The sequence below is a fragment of the Poecile atricapillus genome, chromosome 4 (assembly GCF_030490865.1).
Source record: "Poecile atricapillus isolate bPoeAtr1 chromosome 4, bPoeAtr1.hap1, whole genome shotgun sequence".
NCBI lineage: Eukaryota > Metazoa > Chordata > Aves > Passeriformes > Paridae > Poecile > Poecile atricapillus.
In genome coordinates this window covers 37,630,628-37,644,864 of record NC_081252.1, presented here as the reverse complement: position 1 = coordinate 37,644,864, position 14,237 = coordinate 37,630,628, and the positions used below count along the sequence as shown (strand labels likewise).

General features: G+C 36.9%; 1 protein-coding gene across 5 annotated transcripts in view; it reads right to left on the bottom strand.

The window, feature by feature from the left end:
• Positions 1–682: 682 nt before the first annotated feature.
• The window catches only part of KLHL2 (kelch like family member 2), a 54,375-nt gene continuing 40,820 nt past the window's right edge, over positions 683–14,237 (bottom strand). For 3 of the 5 annotated variants that reach the window (XM_058839056.1, XM_058839058.1, XM_058839059.1), the window contains 10 exons: positions 13,582–13,691; positions 12,076–12,192; positions 10,912–11,061; positions 9,788–9,905; positions 9,089–9,286; positions 8,234–8,335; positions 7,177–7,305; positions 2,743–2,883; positions 2,450–2,593; positions 683–1,815 (listed from right to left, as the gene is read on the bottom strand). In XM_058839056.1, the coding sequence (XP_058695039.1) occupies positions 1,787–1,815; positions 2,450–2,593; positions 2,743–2,883; positions 7,177–7,305; positions 8,234–8,335; positions 9,089–9,286; positions 9,788–9,905; positions 10,912–11,061; positions 12,076–12,192; positions 13,582–13,691 (1,238 nt within the window). In that variant the 3' untranslated portion in view covers positions 683–1,786. Of the gene's footprint in view, positions 1,816–2,449; positions 2,594–2,742; positions 6,276–7,176; positions 7,306–8,233; positions 8,336–9,088; positions 9,287–9,787; positions 9,906–10,911; positions 11,062–12,075; positions 12,193–13,581; positions 13,692–14,237 lie in introns of those variants that run through there. The other 2 variants (XR_009277672.1, XM_058839057.1) reach the window with 2 other exon arrangements.

Here is a 14,237-nt window from a genome sequence, read left to right as displayed (position 1 = left end):
ATGGGGCGGGAGCGCGGCCGGGTGACGCGCACGACGCCATGGGGCGGGGCCCGCGCGGGCGCGGCGGCCGCCCCGGGAGCGGCCCCGGGAGCGGCCCGGGACTGGAGCCGCCGCTGCCGCCGCCCTCAAAGCGCTCCCCTGCAGGAGCGGCGCGGCTGCGGGCGGACGCGGTGTCCCCCCTGCAGGTGCCAGCGCCCGCTCCCTGCTCCCGCGTTATGAGAAGATCGGAGTACACAGGCGGCGGTGTCGTCATGGCAGCAGCGGCCCCCGGCCGCATTCACGGGTCGGTGTCACGCGGGTGAAATCGTACGATTCAAATAAAAAACTCCCGTTCAAAGCCCCAGCGTGCGCCACACGGCACATGGAATTCGGGCACCTAGGCGACTCCCAGCGCTGTCATCGATGTCACCGCACAGACGCTTTCATCACGGGAAGCCAGCGGTGCGGGCATTCCTGAGCTCGTGGACAGCCACAGCTTTCAGAAACAGACCGGCGGCAAAACAGTGATGTTCACAGGACCGGTTCCTAAACCTTAATAATTCTGAATTCGTTGCCATACAGACCTTTAGAACACCAGCTTCTCCCTGCTCCTTCCCTCCCTCACCCCCGTTTATTTCACGGATGTCAAGATTATTTGGTTTGAGACTTGTATTGAGAAACACAAGTTTTAAGCGACCTGTTTGCATTAGGAAACAATGTACAAACTTTTATTCGAAGAAAATGTCTCAAATATGACAGTAACTTTGGTCATGTTAAAAGGAGGCCATCCAAGAACAAATAAAAATGTGCTGATTTATAAGCATGGCCACATACAGTATATTCAGATATTGGCTAATAGAAGCTGAGGTTACACGCATAAATAGGCCTTTGTACCATGCAAGTTCAACGCAATTGCATACATTCACTATAAATTTTCAATTATTTTCATGCCAAATCACCTTTTGGATAAAAAGGTAAAAAAGAAGCAACATCTAAGTGTGACCAAAATTGAACAGGGAAAAAAAAAAAAAAAAACCCGAAAGTACAGACAACATTTTTATTAAAAAGATATTGAAATTACACCTGCTCAAGAAGTGTTATACCGTCTCTGATCTCCTTCAGCGGGAATTAGTGTTAAGCATTGTTACATATCAAAAAATACATCTCTGTTTTACAACATAGTACTGACATATTCAAAGTACTGTGCCAAATTATAAATAGTAAAATCAGGTTTTGAAGAGTTTCAATAGAGAGCAATTTATGCTCACACAAACATATGCACGTAGTATAGTTATGTAACAAAAGTTTATAAAAGGAAACAAATTTACCCCATGCCAGTTTGAATTACTGAGGTGGGATTCAATACCTACAATGAAGACTGACAGTTCATTTCCTTAAATAGATTTATTAGTCTCTGGAAAAAATAAGACAAAAATTTACTTTCACCAGATTACACACCATTCTTCACTCACAATCCGTTTCTCAGTCGTGACTGACAGAAGTCGGTCCTTATGAAAATGTTGGGTTTTTTTTTTTTGAAGATCTTGCAATAAAAAAAGGGTCCACCAGACTTCAAAAGTTCAATCAGCTTCTGCTCAACTGCAGAATACTCCTATGCATTGCTTCTACCTAGAGTAATCTTCATCATCTGTCATCTGTAATTGTAGACAGTCACATCTTCCACTGTGACTCAAGGTGCAGTTACAAGTAGAGAAGTGCTTAGATACTCAGTCACTTCAAATACACTTGTTGAAGACTGCTTCTAGTGCATAATCAAGTTGAATCAAGTTGAAAATCCCTTTACTGATCATAATGGTTTGTCAATAACTGTAACACCTAGAGGGAGGGGGAAAAAAAAGAGATAAATCTTTAGGCAGCATTTTTTTTAAATATAAAAAAAAAAATTAAGACGATACATTGCAATTAGCATTTAATTGTGCACCAGCAACAATGTACATATTTTTCCCTAATTTCTCTTTGACACAAAGCTGTCTGAATCAGTGCAAAGTCCTGAATGTTTCTGTGACTTGAAAAAACCTGCCACTAATCAAGTTTAATTTTGCTATCAGTGAAATATATCCCTAACATTCACTTAAATAACTCATTTGAAAAACTGCAGTTATTGAAGGTAAAGATTCCTGAAACAGCTCTTTTTCTAAATATCAAATCCCAAAGAACTTAGAACTGAACCCCTTAGATTGAGATACATATTTCTTGTGAAAAAAACCTGGTCATACCAGAATTATCTTTCTGACTCACCACTTATGTGCTAAATCCTTCTTGAATACACTTTAATCCCTTTTTCTTTCCTTATAGCAAATAATTATTGGAAGTCATCATTCAAAATGGATCATCAGATTGTTCCAAACCATTTTATTATCTTAAGTTTTACCTTAGACAAGAGTCTGTTTGGATGCTTTGTCAAATGTTATACTTTTGAAAGTCTATTAAACATATCTATGTGCCTTACCTGCATAGCTCCTTCCTGTGCTCATACAAGATGACACAACCGTCCATTTATCCGTTGTTGGATTATAATACTCCACTGTTGATAAATTACAGGAACCGTCGTCTCCTCCAACTACATACAAGAGACCATTTACAGCGCAAACACCTAAAAAAGGGAAAGAAACCAGAATTAAAATTAGTAATTGACTTACACACCCCCCACAAAAGCATGTTTTTTTTATGAAAGCAGCAAAAATCCAGATACATGCCATCCACAATCAACATTGGCACAATTTTAGTCATTGTTGCACATACCTGCATTCCTTCTGCACATGTTCATGTCTGCAACCTGCTTCCAGGTACTGGCAATGGGGTCAAACACTTCAACACTTTTTCTTACCAAAGGACCATCATGGCCACCTACTGCATACAATAAATTGTTTAACACACCAACACCTGCAAACATATGAAAATACACAGAATTAACCAGAGAATTACTTGAATGGTACAGAGGAGAAACAACAAATATGTCAGCTAACATAAATCCTTCATTAAGTCAATGTTGGAAACTACTTCAGAAAACATTTGGGTCAGGATGCATTAAAGCAGAGAGACAGTAACTACAGCAAGACACTGATAAAATGCCTTGCGTGCCCATCTACCATATCACAGCATACAAAGACCAGAGCTGTTCTGCAACAGAAGATTTAGAAAATTTTGGACGAAAAATGACGTGCAGGAAAATGAGGCTTGTTGAAATCTAGGACTAATTAGAAGTGACAGTAAATGAGACAATGTGCTCAGCCAGCATAACAGAAATCTGACAAGATGATAAAGGGTAAGTGAACTTTTAGAAAGTAAAAACTGCGCAGTACAGAGGATAAAAGCTGAATGGATAGACATTATACAATAGGGATGTTTCCACTGAAGTGTTGGAATACCTTGTAAACAGATGGAACAGAAGTAAACAGTTAGCAGTGAGTACCTTCTCTGGGATTTGAAGAACACCAAGCAAGCGTCTTTGAACCAAGCTTCAGTTATCAAAATATCCAAAAGGATATTAAAGGGTGTCCTTTAATCCTATGGTCTCCTTTACTTTACAACAAAAGTTTATCAATCTGTGAGCTTGGAGTGAAGTTATGAGTAAAGCTTGTTTATCTACTTGCTATTTGGGCTGGACGTATTGAAAAGATGGAAACGGGGGAAGAAGAAAGAAATGCCTGCTTATTTATTCCTCCCTTTATAGTAGAACCCAAACATAATAAATTTCAGAAACGTAGGGGTTTTTTTGCATTGAAACTTCTGAGTGATGGACCATAAAGACAACTAAAAAAGCACTTCTATGAAAATATACTGGGAAATCTAATAAATGCCACATTTAAGACTATGAAACTCAAAGCAGAGATACAGAATTGCAAATATAGCTCATAAAGTATTCCATGGAAAGGGAACCACTTAAAATCTTTTTAAAGGGAAACAGCAAATATGAATCCAAAAAATAAGTCCCTCAAAGAAAAAAAAAATTGTAGGTCAAAATAAAAAAAGGAGGGGAAAAAAAGAAAAAAAAAAAAAAGAGAACCCAAAGATATTAATAACCAGCTGGAATATCTTTAAAAACATATCACCAATTTTGTATTTAAGAGCCATATCTATATGTGGAGAAAAATGACTGCTGCTGAAATGACTACGTTTTCTTATATAAAGAGACCAATTTTAATAATTAAAAGAAGGGAGGAAGGAAACATGGGAAGCTAATTGGTACTGTAAATCTGAAAAATAGCTTCTTGATAGGATAGTCTTATAAATCATGCTATTTAGCACTTTATCAGTGATGTTCACTACTAGCATTTCCCCATGTCCTTCCCAGTTAATTTAATTCCTCTTTTATTGCTATTATTTCTAGCTATCATCTCACAGTATAGTATGACAACTTTTCTTTCTCCCACTCTGATCACACTTTATTAGACAGGACAGTACAACATTAATCTTTTGTAGAATTAAACATTACAGAGCTAGAAGGAGGGCTAATATTTTCAGTTTAAATATGGGATGTGATATAAATCCCCCCACCCATGGTTTCAATAGTTACTAGCCTTCCTATTCAGTGTGTAGAGCTCTCCCTCTGCCACATTGCCACTTTTTCATAGCTCCTTATTTTTAATAAGGTTGTCTGTTCCTTCATGGTGCTTCATTTTCCCTTAATCCCACACCCAGTTTCCAGGTCCTACCTTATTTCTTGCTCCTTCCGTCTGTATCCTCTTGTTGCCGTCTTCTGAGTTCTCCTTTCTTTGTTATTTTTCTTTCCTGCCCATTTTTCAGGACCCTGTCTTATATCTCTCAGCCCTCCCAAATGGCCTATATCTGGATCTGCAGTTCCTCCTCCCAATATGTTGCTGGAAACAGATCTGTCCCCGTATTGATCAACTGAGAAGCAGTGGGTACTAAAGAAGAGTAACTGAGTGTTAACCTCTGAAAAGTTGTTTTTGAGTGAAGCTGAAGCAGTAGGAACAGAAGAGATGAGCTTAAGTTCTTGGAGATGACCAGACATCCAAAAGATTAACACAAGAACAAAATTCTCTTTAGCTAGCCCCCGCAACACCACCAGGACTGATTGCCAGTTGAAACAGTTCTGGTGGGTTTGGCTATTTGGCCTCTACAGCCAAGCTCAATCAACAGTCACGATTTTCACATTACCACCCACTCCTCTGCCATGCAAAAATATAATTTTTCATGTATATAGCAGAGTGGCTCAGAAGAATGTTGATTATTTTGCTCAATTATATGAATCTGGAATAACTGTCTGCATTTAGTTTTCCTCTCCATTTTTTTTATCAGTGGACCAGGTAAAAGGCAGAACAGAGTTGAGTAAGCAAACAAAGGGACAAGGGGAGAGAGGAGAGGGGCACGAAGATTCCAGTAGTTAGTATATTTAAGGAACTAAATTTCAGAGTTGTAGAAGAAATTCAACATTTAAAAAAAAAATCTGAAAACATCTACTGTATAAATAGGCTACAAGCACAACAGTTTGCAAAAACAGAGTATCAAAAAATAAACCCCGATCACTGAAACAAAATGTGTTTGCAGGCAGACTGCAAAATGAAATTTTGTCACAACCCACCAACACTATTTGTCTTTATAATGATACTTGTAACTTGCCCATTTTATATAAATGTTTTCCTCAAAATTTGCCAATATTAGACAGGAATATTTTCCAGTACCCTTACTGCAACTCTGTCCAGTTTTTAATCCAGAATTTACTTCCAAGAAGCACAGGATGAGTTACTAGAAGTTTCACAAGAAAACTGTGTTTTCTTGAGGTACAGTGTATCATGTTTCCTTCATTAACATCATAGTTTTAGTTTAGAAATACAATCGAAACATGACTTTTAGTAATAAGAGTTATCAGCTTGCTGATCTTGTAAGGATACGATGCAAGTATCACAGACTATCTTAATTTTAGCAATGAATTTAGTACTTTGATAGATTTCTTTTGAAATTTTTTGAACTTCATTTAAACATTATTATACAGGTAAAAACTGTTCAGAGTTAACAAAGAATAATGGAAGGTAAGATGAGAAGTTTGGATAACTATTGATCATATACTGAACATACTAGAAGTCCATTCAGATTTATTTGTAGCAATATCTCTTCCCAGTATGAAGCACATTAATGCAATCACCAGTAGATACTTGAAGGGTGTTGCTAAAAATCACCATTAAACACTTGGCAAAAAAAGTGACTTAACTACTAAAAAATAAATGTAGAAAATAATATCATGGAATTTGACTTGAAAAAGTCCATGGGAACACATCTAGAGAAATAAAACAACTTCTGCGAGTTGAAAAAACCTGAAATACCAAAAGACAAATAGAGGACAGTGAACAGTAAATGAGATTCAAGTCCATAATATTAATAGATAATGAAAATGCTAAAGTCAATTTGGAGCTGTGGAAGCATCATTTCATTAAACAAAAGTGGAATACCACAGGCACTTTTAAAGGTGTCTTTAAAGAGAAATATACACACTCAGAATTGCAAGAAGGACAAAAGAAATCCACAAAAAAAAAAAAAAAAAGGGATTTTTTAAGATTATACAGAAATAAATAGATATACCTCGGCTAAATGATAAGGAAGGATAACATGTAGTAGGCTGTACATGTACAGAGGATGTAAACACCAGGTGATGAGAAGAATTACTGAAGGTGAAATAAAGGGTACATAAGTGGAAGTAATAGGATGATACCAGTAATACAAACTTAGGAAAGAACAAGGACAAAATTTCCTGCAGTGAATCAGAATGCAGAACAAGTCCTCCAAAGAGGTGGAAACCTAGTTACAGTTCACAAGTAAAGTCAACCTGAAAACACTGTTAGAATAATCAGCCCTAATTGGCAAAGAGATCTCTGTAGAAAAGACATTTTTTCATCCTTGCTGTAGAGATTTTGATACTTAAGAATTGAGGTGATAGTGATTGTTACAATCCATGAGTATTAGTCTGTATGTTAAAAACTATCAGAAGTTGTGGGAAGAGGAGGAATATGAAAGTATGAAAAAACAAAGAGAGATATTTACTCTTAACAGACTGAATCTTACTCTGTGGAACAGTTTTGTTTTTATAGCCTCCTGTGTATCAGCCACCTAGGACTAGCACATTCCATTAGATTCAGACTTTAGCTTACCTTTCATATTCTTAGATACATTTTAACGAGTTTTCATCTTTGCAAGGCTAGCTGATCCTTGCCCACTCACCTGCTCCGCTCCGCCTCGTGCTCATTTCTGCGACATAGCTCCACTCATTGGAATTGGCATCATAGCATTCTACTGAACTAAGGCACTGCCGTGACGCTCCGTCGTAGCCACCAACAGCATACAGCTTCCCTGGGGGGGAACCAAAGGAGCTACCAATTGCTAATGCACACACAGGGACTGGCACACAGGCAAAGAGGAAGGCATCGCTCTCCAATTAGTTACTAATCAGCACCTGTCAATCACTGACAATTACTGAGATTCTATACTGTAAACAGTTTAAGTTAGGATACAGCTCATTTGTCATTTTTAGGATATAAAAGGCACCCAGTATCTAACAACAACAACAACACAAGTCAAAAGATTTTAAATTGCCTAACTGAAATACAAAGGTAAGGTTTTTAATTGTTCAAAAGCATTGTTCAAAAGCAAGCTATTTGTTTGATACTGGAAGCTCACAAATAGGCTTCCTAGAAATATCAGAAATGTAGATGAAAATAATTTTACAGTCTGTATTTTCAGATTAGAAGCAGCAGTGGTTCCTATGCAGTTAAAACACACACCCACCCCTGAAACTGTTTTAAGATCCAAGAGCCAGGCCAGGCCTTCATTGTGCAAGTGACATCCAGGCTATTCACCACCAAGCTGACTGGAAAGTCAGCAGTTTTCCTGGCACTGCCCTTGGGATTGTCCCCAGCGTGCAGCCAGCAAGGTCAGCCACAGATAACAGAGCTGACAATACAGCAGTGCTACATCACGAAAGACCAAATAATAAGGCCATCACATCAGCTCTCTGACTTTGCTGACATACATAACCTAGAGCTCAGCAAGGTTTTTCTCAGTTGGCCTCAGGCACAGCTGAACCTCTGAAAAAAATTTAAAACTACTATGCTAAAAACTGCTTGAACCCAAGTAGAATGATTAGATATTGTTCATACCATTTGAACTACAAGGTTGAGCAAAAACATAAATCTGAAGTATGTTTTCAAAACTAAGGAAAACTAGTAGGGTAAATTACTGCATTTCCCCCCATTCTTTTTAGTATAATTTGCCAACTTACCTCCAACAACACCTACGCCAACACTACTTCTTCTTGTGTTCATTGGAGCTACATGAAACCACTCGTTAGTCTTTAAGTTGTAAACTTCGACCGATGACAAACCTACGAAAACAATATAACATTTTCTCTAAAAATCTAGGTGCAACATACTGTCTAGACTTCAGGAAACTCTTCATATCTGAAAATTCAAATTACTTCATTTTAAGGATTGTTAAATGCTGAACATAAAGCACAACTTTTTGTCCTTTAGATAGGCAATTACAATCAACCCATTTTTTATGTCTGAAAATGGGCAAATTACTGAAAACTTTTGTGGAGCTGTGAAAAATTCTTCCCCAGATTTTTTCCTTTCTTTTTAATTAACTCACATGCTTTTTCCTACATATGTTTCTGTAACAGTTACTCAGCAAAAAGATCACTTCTGCACTAATTGTTTAATGCATCCTAAGTAGAGAATGAACAGCGTATGTCCAAAGCCCTCTCACAGATCAGAAAAAGCTGTTTATAATCTTATTTACGCTATATGAAAATGCAGAAATAAATTTCCTATGCAAACAGGACAAAACAGACCAGATAATTTTTCTTTCATATCTTCCACAAGTTAAGGACTCTGACTATAGAGGGAATACTGGAAGTGAACTTGCCAAAAGTTTACTAGCCTTTAAGCCTGAATTTTTAGGAGCAATCCACTGTTCAGGTAGGGGGATGTGACCACTTAAGTACATTCCACATCACAAGATGCCAGGCTAGCTGCATGCCTGGTTTCACCACCAGTACTAGCAAGAGGTATTAATATTTGAAATAATTATGTTAAGAGTAGTCAAAGCTATTCAGAAGTGTCTAAGGCAAACATACCTGTACTCCCATCAAATCCTCCCACAGCATAAAGAAGGCCATTTAATACAGCTGCTCCCAGTGTGCTTCTCCTGTCTTGCATGTTAGCAACACTTGTCCACTGGTCCTTCACTGGATCATAGGAATCTACCGTACGAACCCTCAAAGAGCCATTGAAACCACCAACAGCATAAACCATGCCTCCCATGTACACCATTCCTAGAGCAGGGAAATGGGGAGGAAAGATGAGTGTTTCAGTCTCTCTGCCAATTAACTGTATTCTGTACTGTCCTAAGTATGCAGATACTTGACACAAATTACAGTATTCACTACACTTGTCATGCTTTTGACAATCCCCCAGAACCACACTTCATTCAGATTAAGCTGTAGAATTTCTGACACTTTCTGCTACTAACAGTGCACATTCCTTAGGGTATTTGAATAGTAAAATTAATAATTATTATAATGCATTAATATTTAAATTTATTTATCTCTTGTTTCTGTGAGAGGTAATAAAGCAGTTTATCCTACAGATTGCAAACCGAAGCACAAATTAATCTGGAACAACTGATCAAAGTTGTATTGTTCCAGATTAGCAAGTAATTCAAATGATGAATGAAGTCAAGGTTTAGCCCATAGATAAATATCCCAAGTACTGTTCCAGAGAATGCCTAAATTCTGAAGCATTACCAATCACAACAAAAAATTCAGCATCCTTACCTGCTCTACATCTTCTGGAAGGCAATTCAGCTACCTGATGCCAGCGTTCTTCTTTAAAATCATAGCATTCAACACTGCGAATTGCCTTGGGTGCCTGTCCCCCAACTACCATCATCAACTAACAGGGAGAGAATAATAATAATAATAATAATAATAACAACAACAACAACAATAATAATAATAATAATAATAATAATAATAATAATAATAATAATAATAATAATAATAATAATAATAATAGTTAATTATTTGCATATGTGAGAGCACCTGAAAGATCAAAAAAGTGTTAAAAATTAAAGCAAGCTTCTGTACAAGAAATAATTAAAGGATGGCTCTCCTATAGAAAATTGAGTCTTGTGAACCAGGCAAAATTACTTGTTAGGTATTTTTTTAAACAAATGTAATTTGTAGTTGTTTTGTCCTGAGGAAATACCAAGGGAAGAGAAGCAGGAAGCAATCGGAATCTTGGTAAAGCTCCCATGAAAGAGGGAGACCCTGCCATATCTTCACATCCTACTGTGATCTCAGGTATGAGAATTCACCATTTATGATGTGTAGTGAAACTGTGACCATCCATCACATAACAGCCTTATCTTGTTCTTCTAAAAAAAATGTGCTAAATCTGCTGAATTGAACCTCTTATTCCATTATTGCCATTTTCATAACAGTGCTGGCCCCTACACAGTAGTATGAGAAAACTTTTCTACTTGATTGTAAAAAAGAATCTAATGTTTGCTTTTTGCTAAAATGAACTAAAGATTAAACAAAAAATTCCAACACAAAAGTTTCAGTCATTCTTTGTTTTGGTTTGGGTTTTGTTTTGGATTTTTGTTTTTTAACAGGTTTACTTCTCCATAGTTGTATATTTCTCAAAAGCTGAAGCTCTTATTAAAAAATGTTTTCTGTGAGGGCAGGTAATGGTGATTCTCTGTGTAGGCAGAAGGCTAAAACATCTATGTCACAAGTAGGATGAAGTGTAAAGGTAATCACTTGTTACACTTTTCTGATAAATAAATCTGGTATAAATTTTTTACAGGCATACCCCAAGACAGAGTCAAGCTCTCATGGAAGTTTTTAAAATGCAACTTGAAATAGTAAATACACTGGAAAAACAAGGGTCTTACTTTTGGAAGGCTAGCGGGTGTTCTCAATTTTGTCCGTGTGCTTTTCATCAATGCCCGTTGCTCAGTTGGTAGCAAGTGATACTTCATAGCTTCAATGAGGTAATCTTTACAAGCACTGCTGTTCTTAACCAGTATTTCCTCTTCAACTCTCTGTTTATTAATAGAAGTTTAACAAGGTCTGAGCATGTTAAGGAAGTAAAACAGAAATCACAATCCAAACTGTAAAAAAGCCTATGATCTATCACATAAATGCAGATTAATTTAATTTTTAAGATTATAATTTAACCAGTAGGACACAAATTTGTGGTGGAAATGTACAGTTACTTCTAAAAAAAAATCAGAATATGCTGATTGTTAATTAGCAAATGGAAGAAACAGTGATGGGCAAGGTAAATTACTTTTTGTATAATCAGGCACATTTCTTGATTTTTTTAAATACAGACAGTACAGAATATTTTAAGGCGGGAGTTGCAGAGAATAATTTAACAAACTAGTAAGCCACTCTGCAACAATAAAAACCACAACAGAACACAACAGCAAAAATACCCCAAATCCCACCCAAAACAACCCACACAAATTGGAGATTTGTATCACAAAATTAGAGTTTTTACAATAAACACCTACCAACCTACTAATGCCTATTAACCAACATTAATACTTAACTCATACTGTCAATCTTAAATATTTGACCTGACATCAAAATATCCACATGAAGTTATAAAATTTGAAAAAATGTGTTTTATCTGAACCGGGTAAAAGAATGCTTCCTTTGTCATTAATTGCTAATTAGCTTAAACAACAGATATAATTCTGTTGAAAATTGAAAATGAAAATTCACTTATGAGAACAACTCCTTTATCAAAAGATGGCATTACAAATGAAACCTAACCTGATCTCAGTGAATTACATTGTTCAGATTCCTGGGGTGGTATGACATGCAGTCAGCCAAACAGATAAATTACTTACATAAGTCATCCTCTGTGTGGCAATCCCTCACCTCAGTGCGTGTATATGCACATGAGTATGTGGTAGTGGCTGTTTGTTTACTTTTACTATCACTAACAGATTAATGACACTAGTTTAAATTTAAAATGATCTATCTGGCATTAAAATAATGAGCAGAAATAGTCACATGCAGAATGATTAGTATTCCTTTTTGCTTACCTGAACTAAATACTCCCGAGAAAGCAAAGGCAGCCGAACATGCTCCATCAGACGTGCCATTAACTCCTGCCTTACATCTTTGTCATGGTTTACCCAGGTTATCACTGCTTCAAATACCTTCCAGAAAACAAACAAATCAAGTTCCTTGACTTACAAGTTCATAAGCATGAGAACATCAGCGTGCCTCCAAAAATAGTTTTGCTTATACTAAAACTCCTAACATAAGAAGAGATGAGAATGGTTAGAGCTCCCATTATTTCCATATTTATCAGCTACAAAATTATGAAGGTGCATTATCTGATCTCGTTTTATACAGACTCTACTGGTGTTTCAAGGGTAGCTGTGGTACATTGACAAAATGCACACAGTGACTTTATTGATACTGAAAAATAGGCAAACAAACAACACAGCAGCTGGAATATTGCAGTCTTCATACTTTTCTTCTTTTCTTGGAGAACTGACCTGCCACATCACCATTCAAATGACTAATCATCACTGAGTCTTAGTGGGATAAGTGATTCCAAGCCTGATTTTGCCACCATTGCACAGTAGCTCATCATTCACTAGAGCGTTGAAACCTCTGCAAAAGCAGCATCACGTGTATTTAAGGGATGACCTTCAGGGGATTACAGGAACAACAACATAGCTTTGCTAGCTGCTGTTTAAGCAGATAGTTCTTAGATTCAAAGTTTCAGAAAGGTTTTAACATGAAACACTGCCTAACTGTACAAATGTATTCAAACATGCTTTTGAACACAATTTAGCTTCAGTTTGAGTACAAGTAAACTTCTCAAATAAAAGAAAACCAGCATATCTCAAATAGATCATAACTGAGTTAAAAAAGCTCCAAATGAATACATCCACAACTTGAAAACCATTAGAGGTTTACAGAGATGACCTGGGCTCACTGAAGAACACAATGTTTCAAAACTGGCATTAAAAGATTGAGATCTAGGCTAAAGGTGAGCCAACACACACTGAACTCTGGTTAGGTAACACCAAGCTGCCATGTCATCTCCTGTGCAACCCACATGTGTTCAGTTAGGTTAAACAGCTCACATATACAAACAGAGCTTTAATACCTTTGTGGGACTGCTGATGTTAAAGTTAGTAAATGGCATGCAATTGCTTTCCAAACTTGGAATTGTTTATCCCTTGGTAAACCAAACTCGTGTAGATGTGACTCAGCATGTATTCTGGCTGTTCTGCTTGAAGATGAGAAGGAATTTCCATTTAATGTAGTTTTGGGTTTTGTTTATTTTTTTTTCAAAGAACAAAGGGTAATGTGATTTAATATAGTTTTAGGATGTTTAAGAGTTGAGACTAATTTTCTACATCACACGACAACACTTTTGGGAAGAGTCCTTTAAATTTGAGCACAATACCCACCTAATTCTGCTGAGGAAACACAGAATACATCCAAAAAAAGTGCACAAGATCAGTAGGAGCAAGCTTGCTCTTTCACATAAAAGGATAAAAAGAATAATGGGATACAGGTTGTCTTACCTTCTCCTCTGAGGCAATTGTGAGTTTGTCACTGGATATCAGACTGCACACCTGCTCTACACCAAGATTGAGGTATTCTTCACTAAGTACGACATCAGAAAAGTGCTGTTCTGTTTAGAGGAAATAAATATGCTAACACAGAGTGCAACACATTTCTACATGTATAACAAGCATTAAAGCAGCAGGGTAAAACAGAGGAAAATGATTCAATATGCACGCTATTTTACCCTATCTAGAATCAATACATTCATTTAAAACCTCTTCTATGGGTTAAAGCTTGGTCTCACAAATAGCTTTTATCGTTAAAGATGCTTTAACTAAAATATTAAAACACATTATATTCAGATGGTTGCTTCATCTCAGTACTTGTCCTTAAGAATTACCTAAGTCTCATTTTGCTAAATTTGCACACAAAAATACAGAAAAAGTACTCCAGAGTCTGCATACTCTGTATATTGTTGACAAGCATATTTTAAATTTGTAGTTTGACATGAACAATGGTTGATTCTTTAGAACCAACAAGCGATGTCATACAACAAGTCCTGCTGTATCTCTCAGAGCTTCTCCAAGGTCATAAAATATTGCATATTGCAATCTCTACAAAGTGCAGAAGGCATGTAATTTTCCTAACTTTTTCTAAACCTCAACTTAAATAA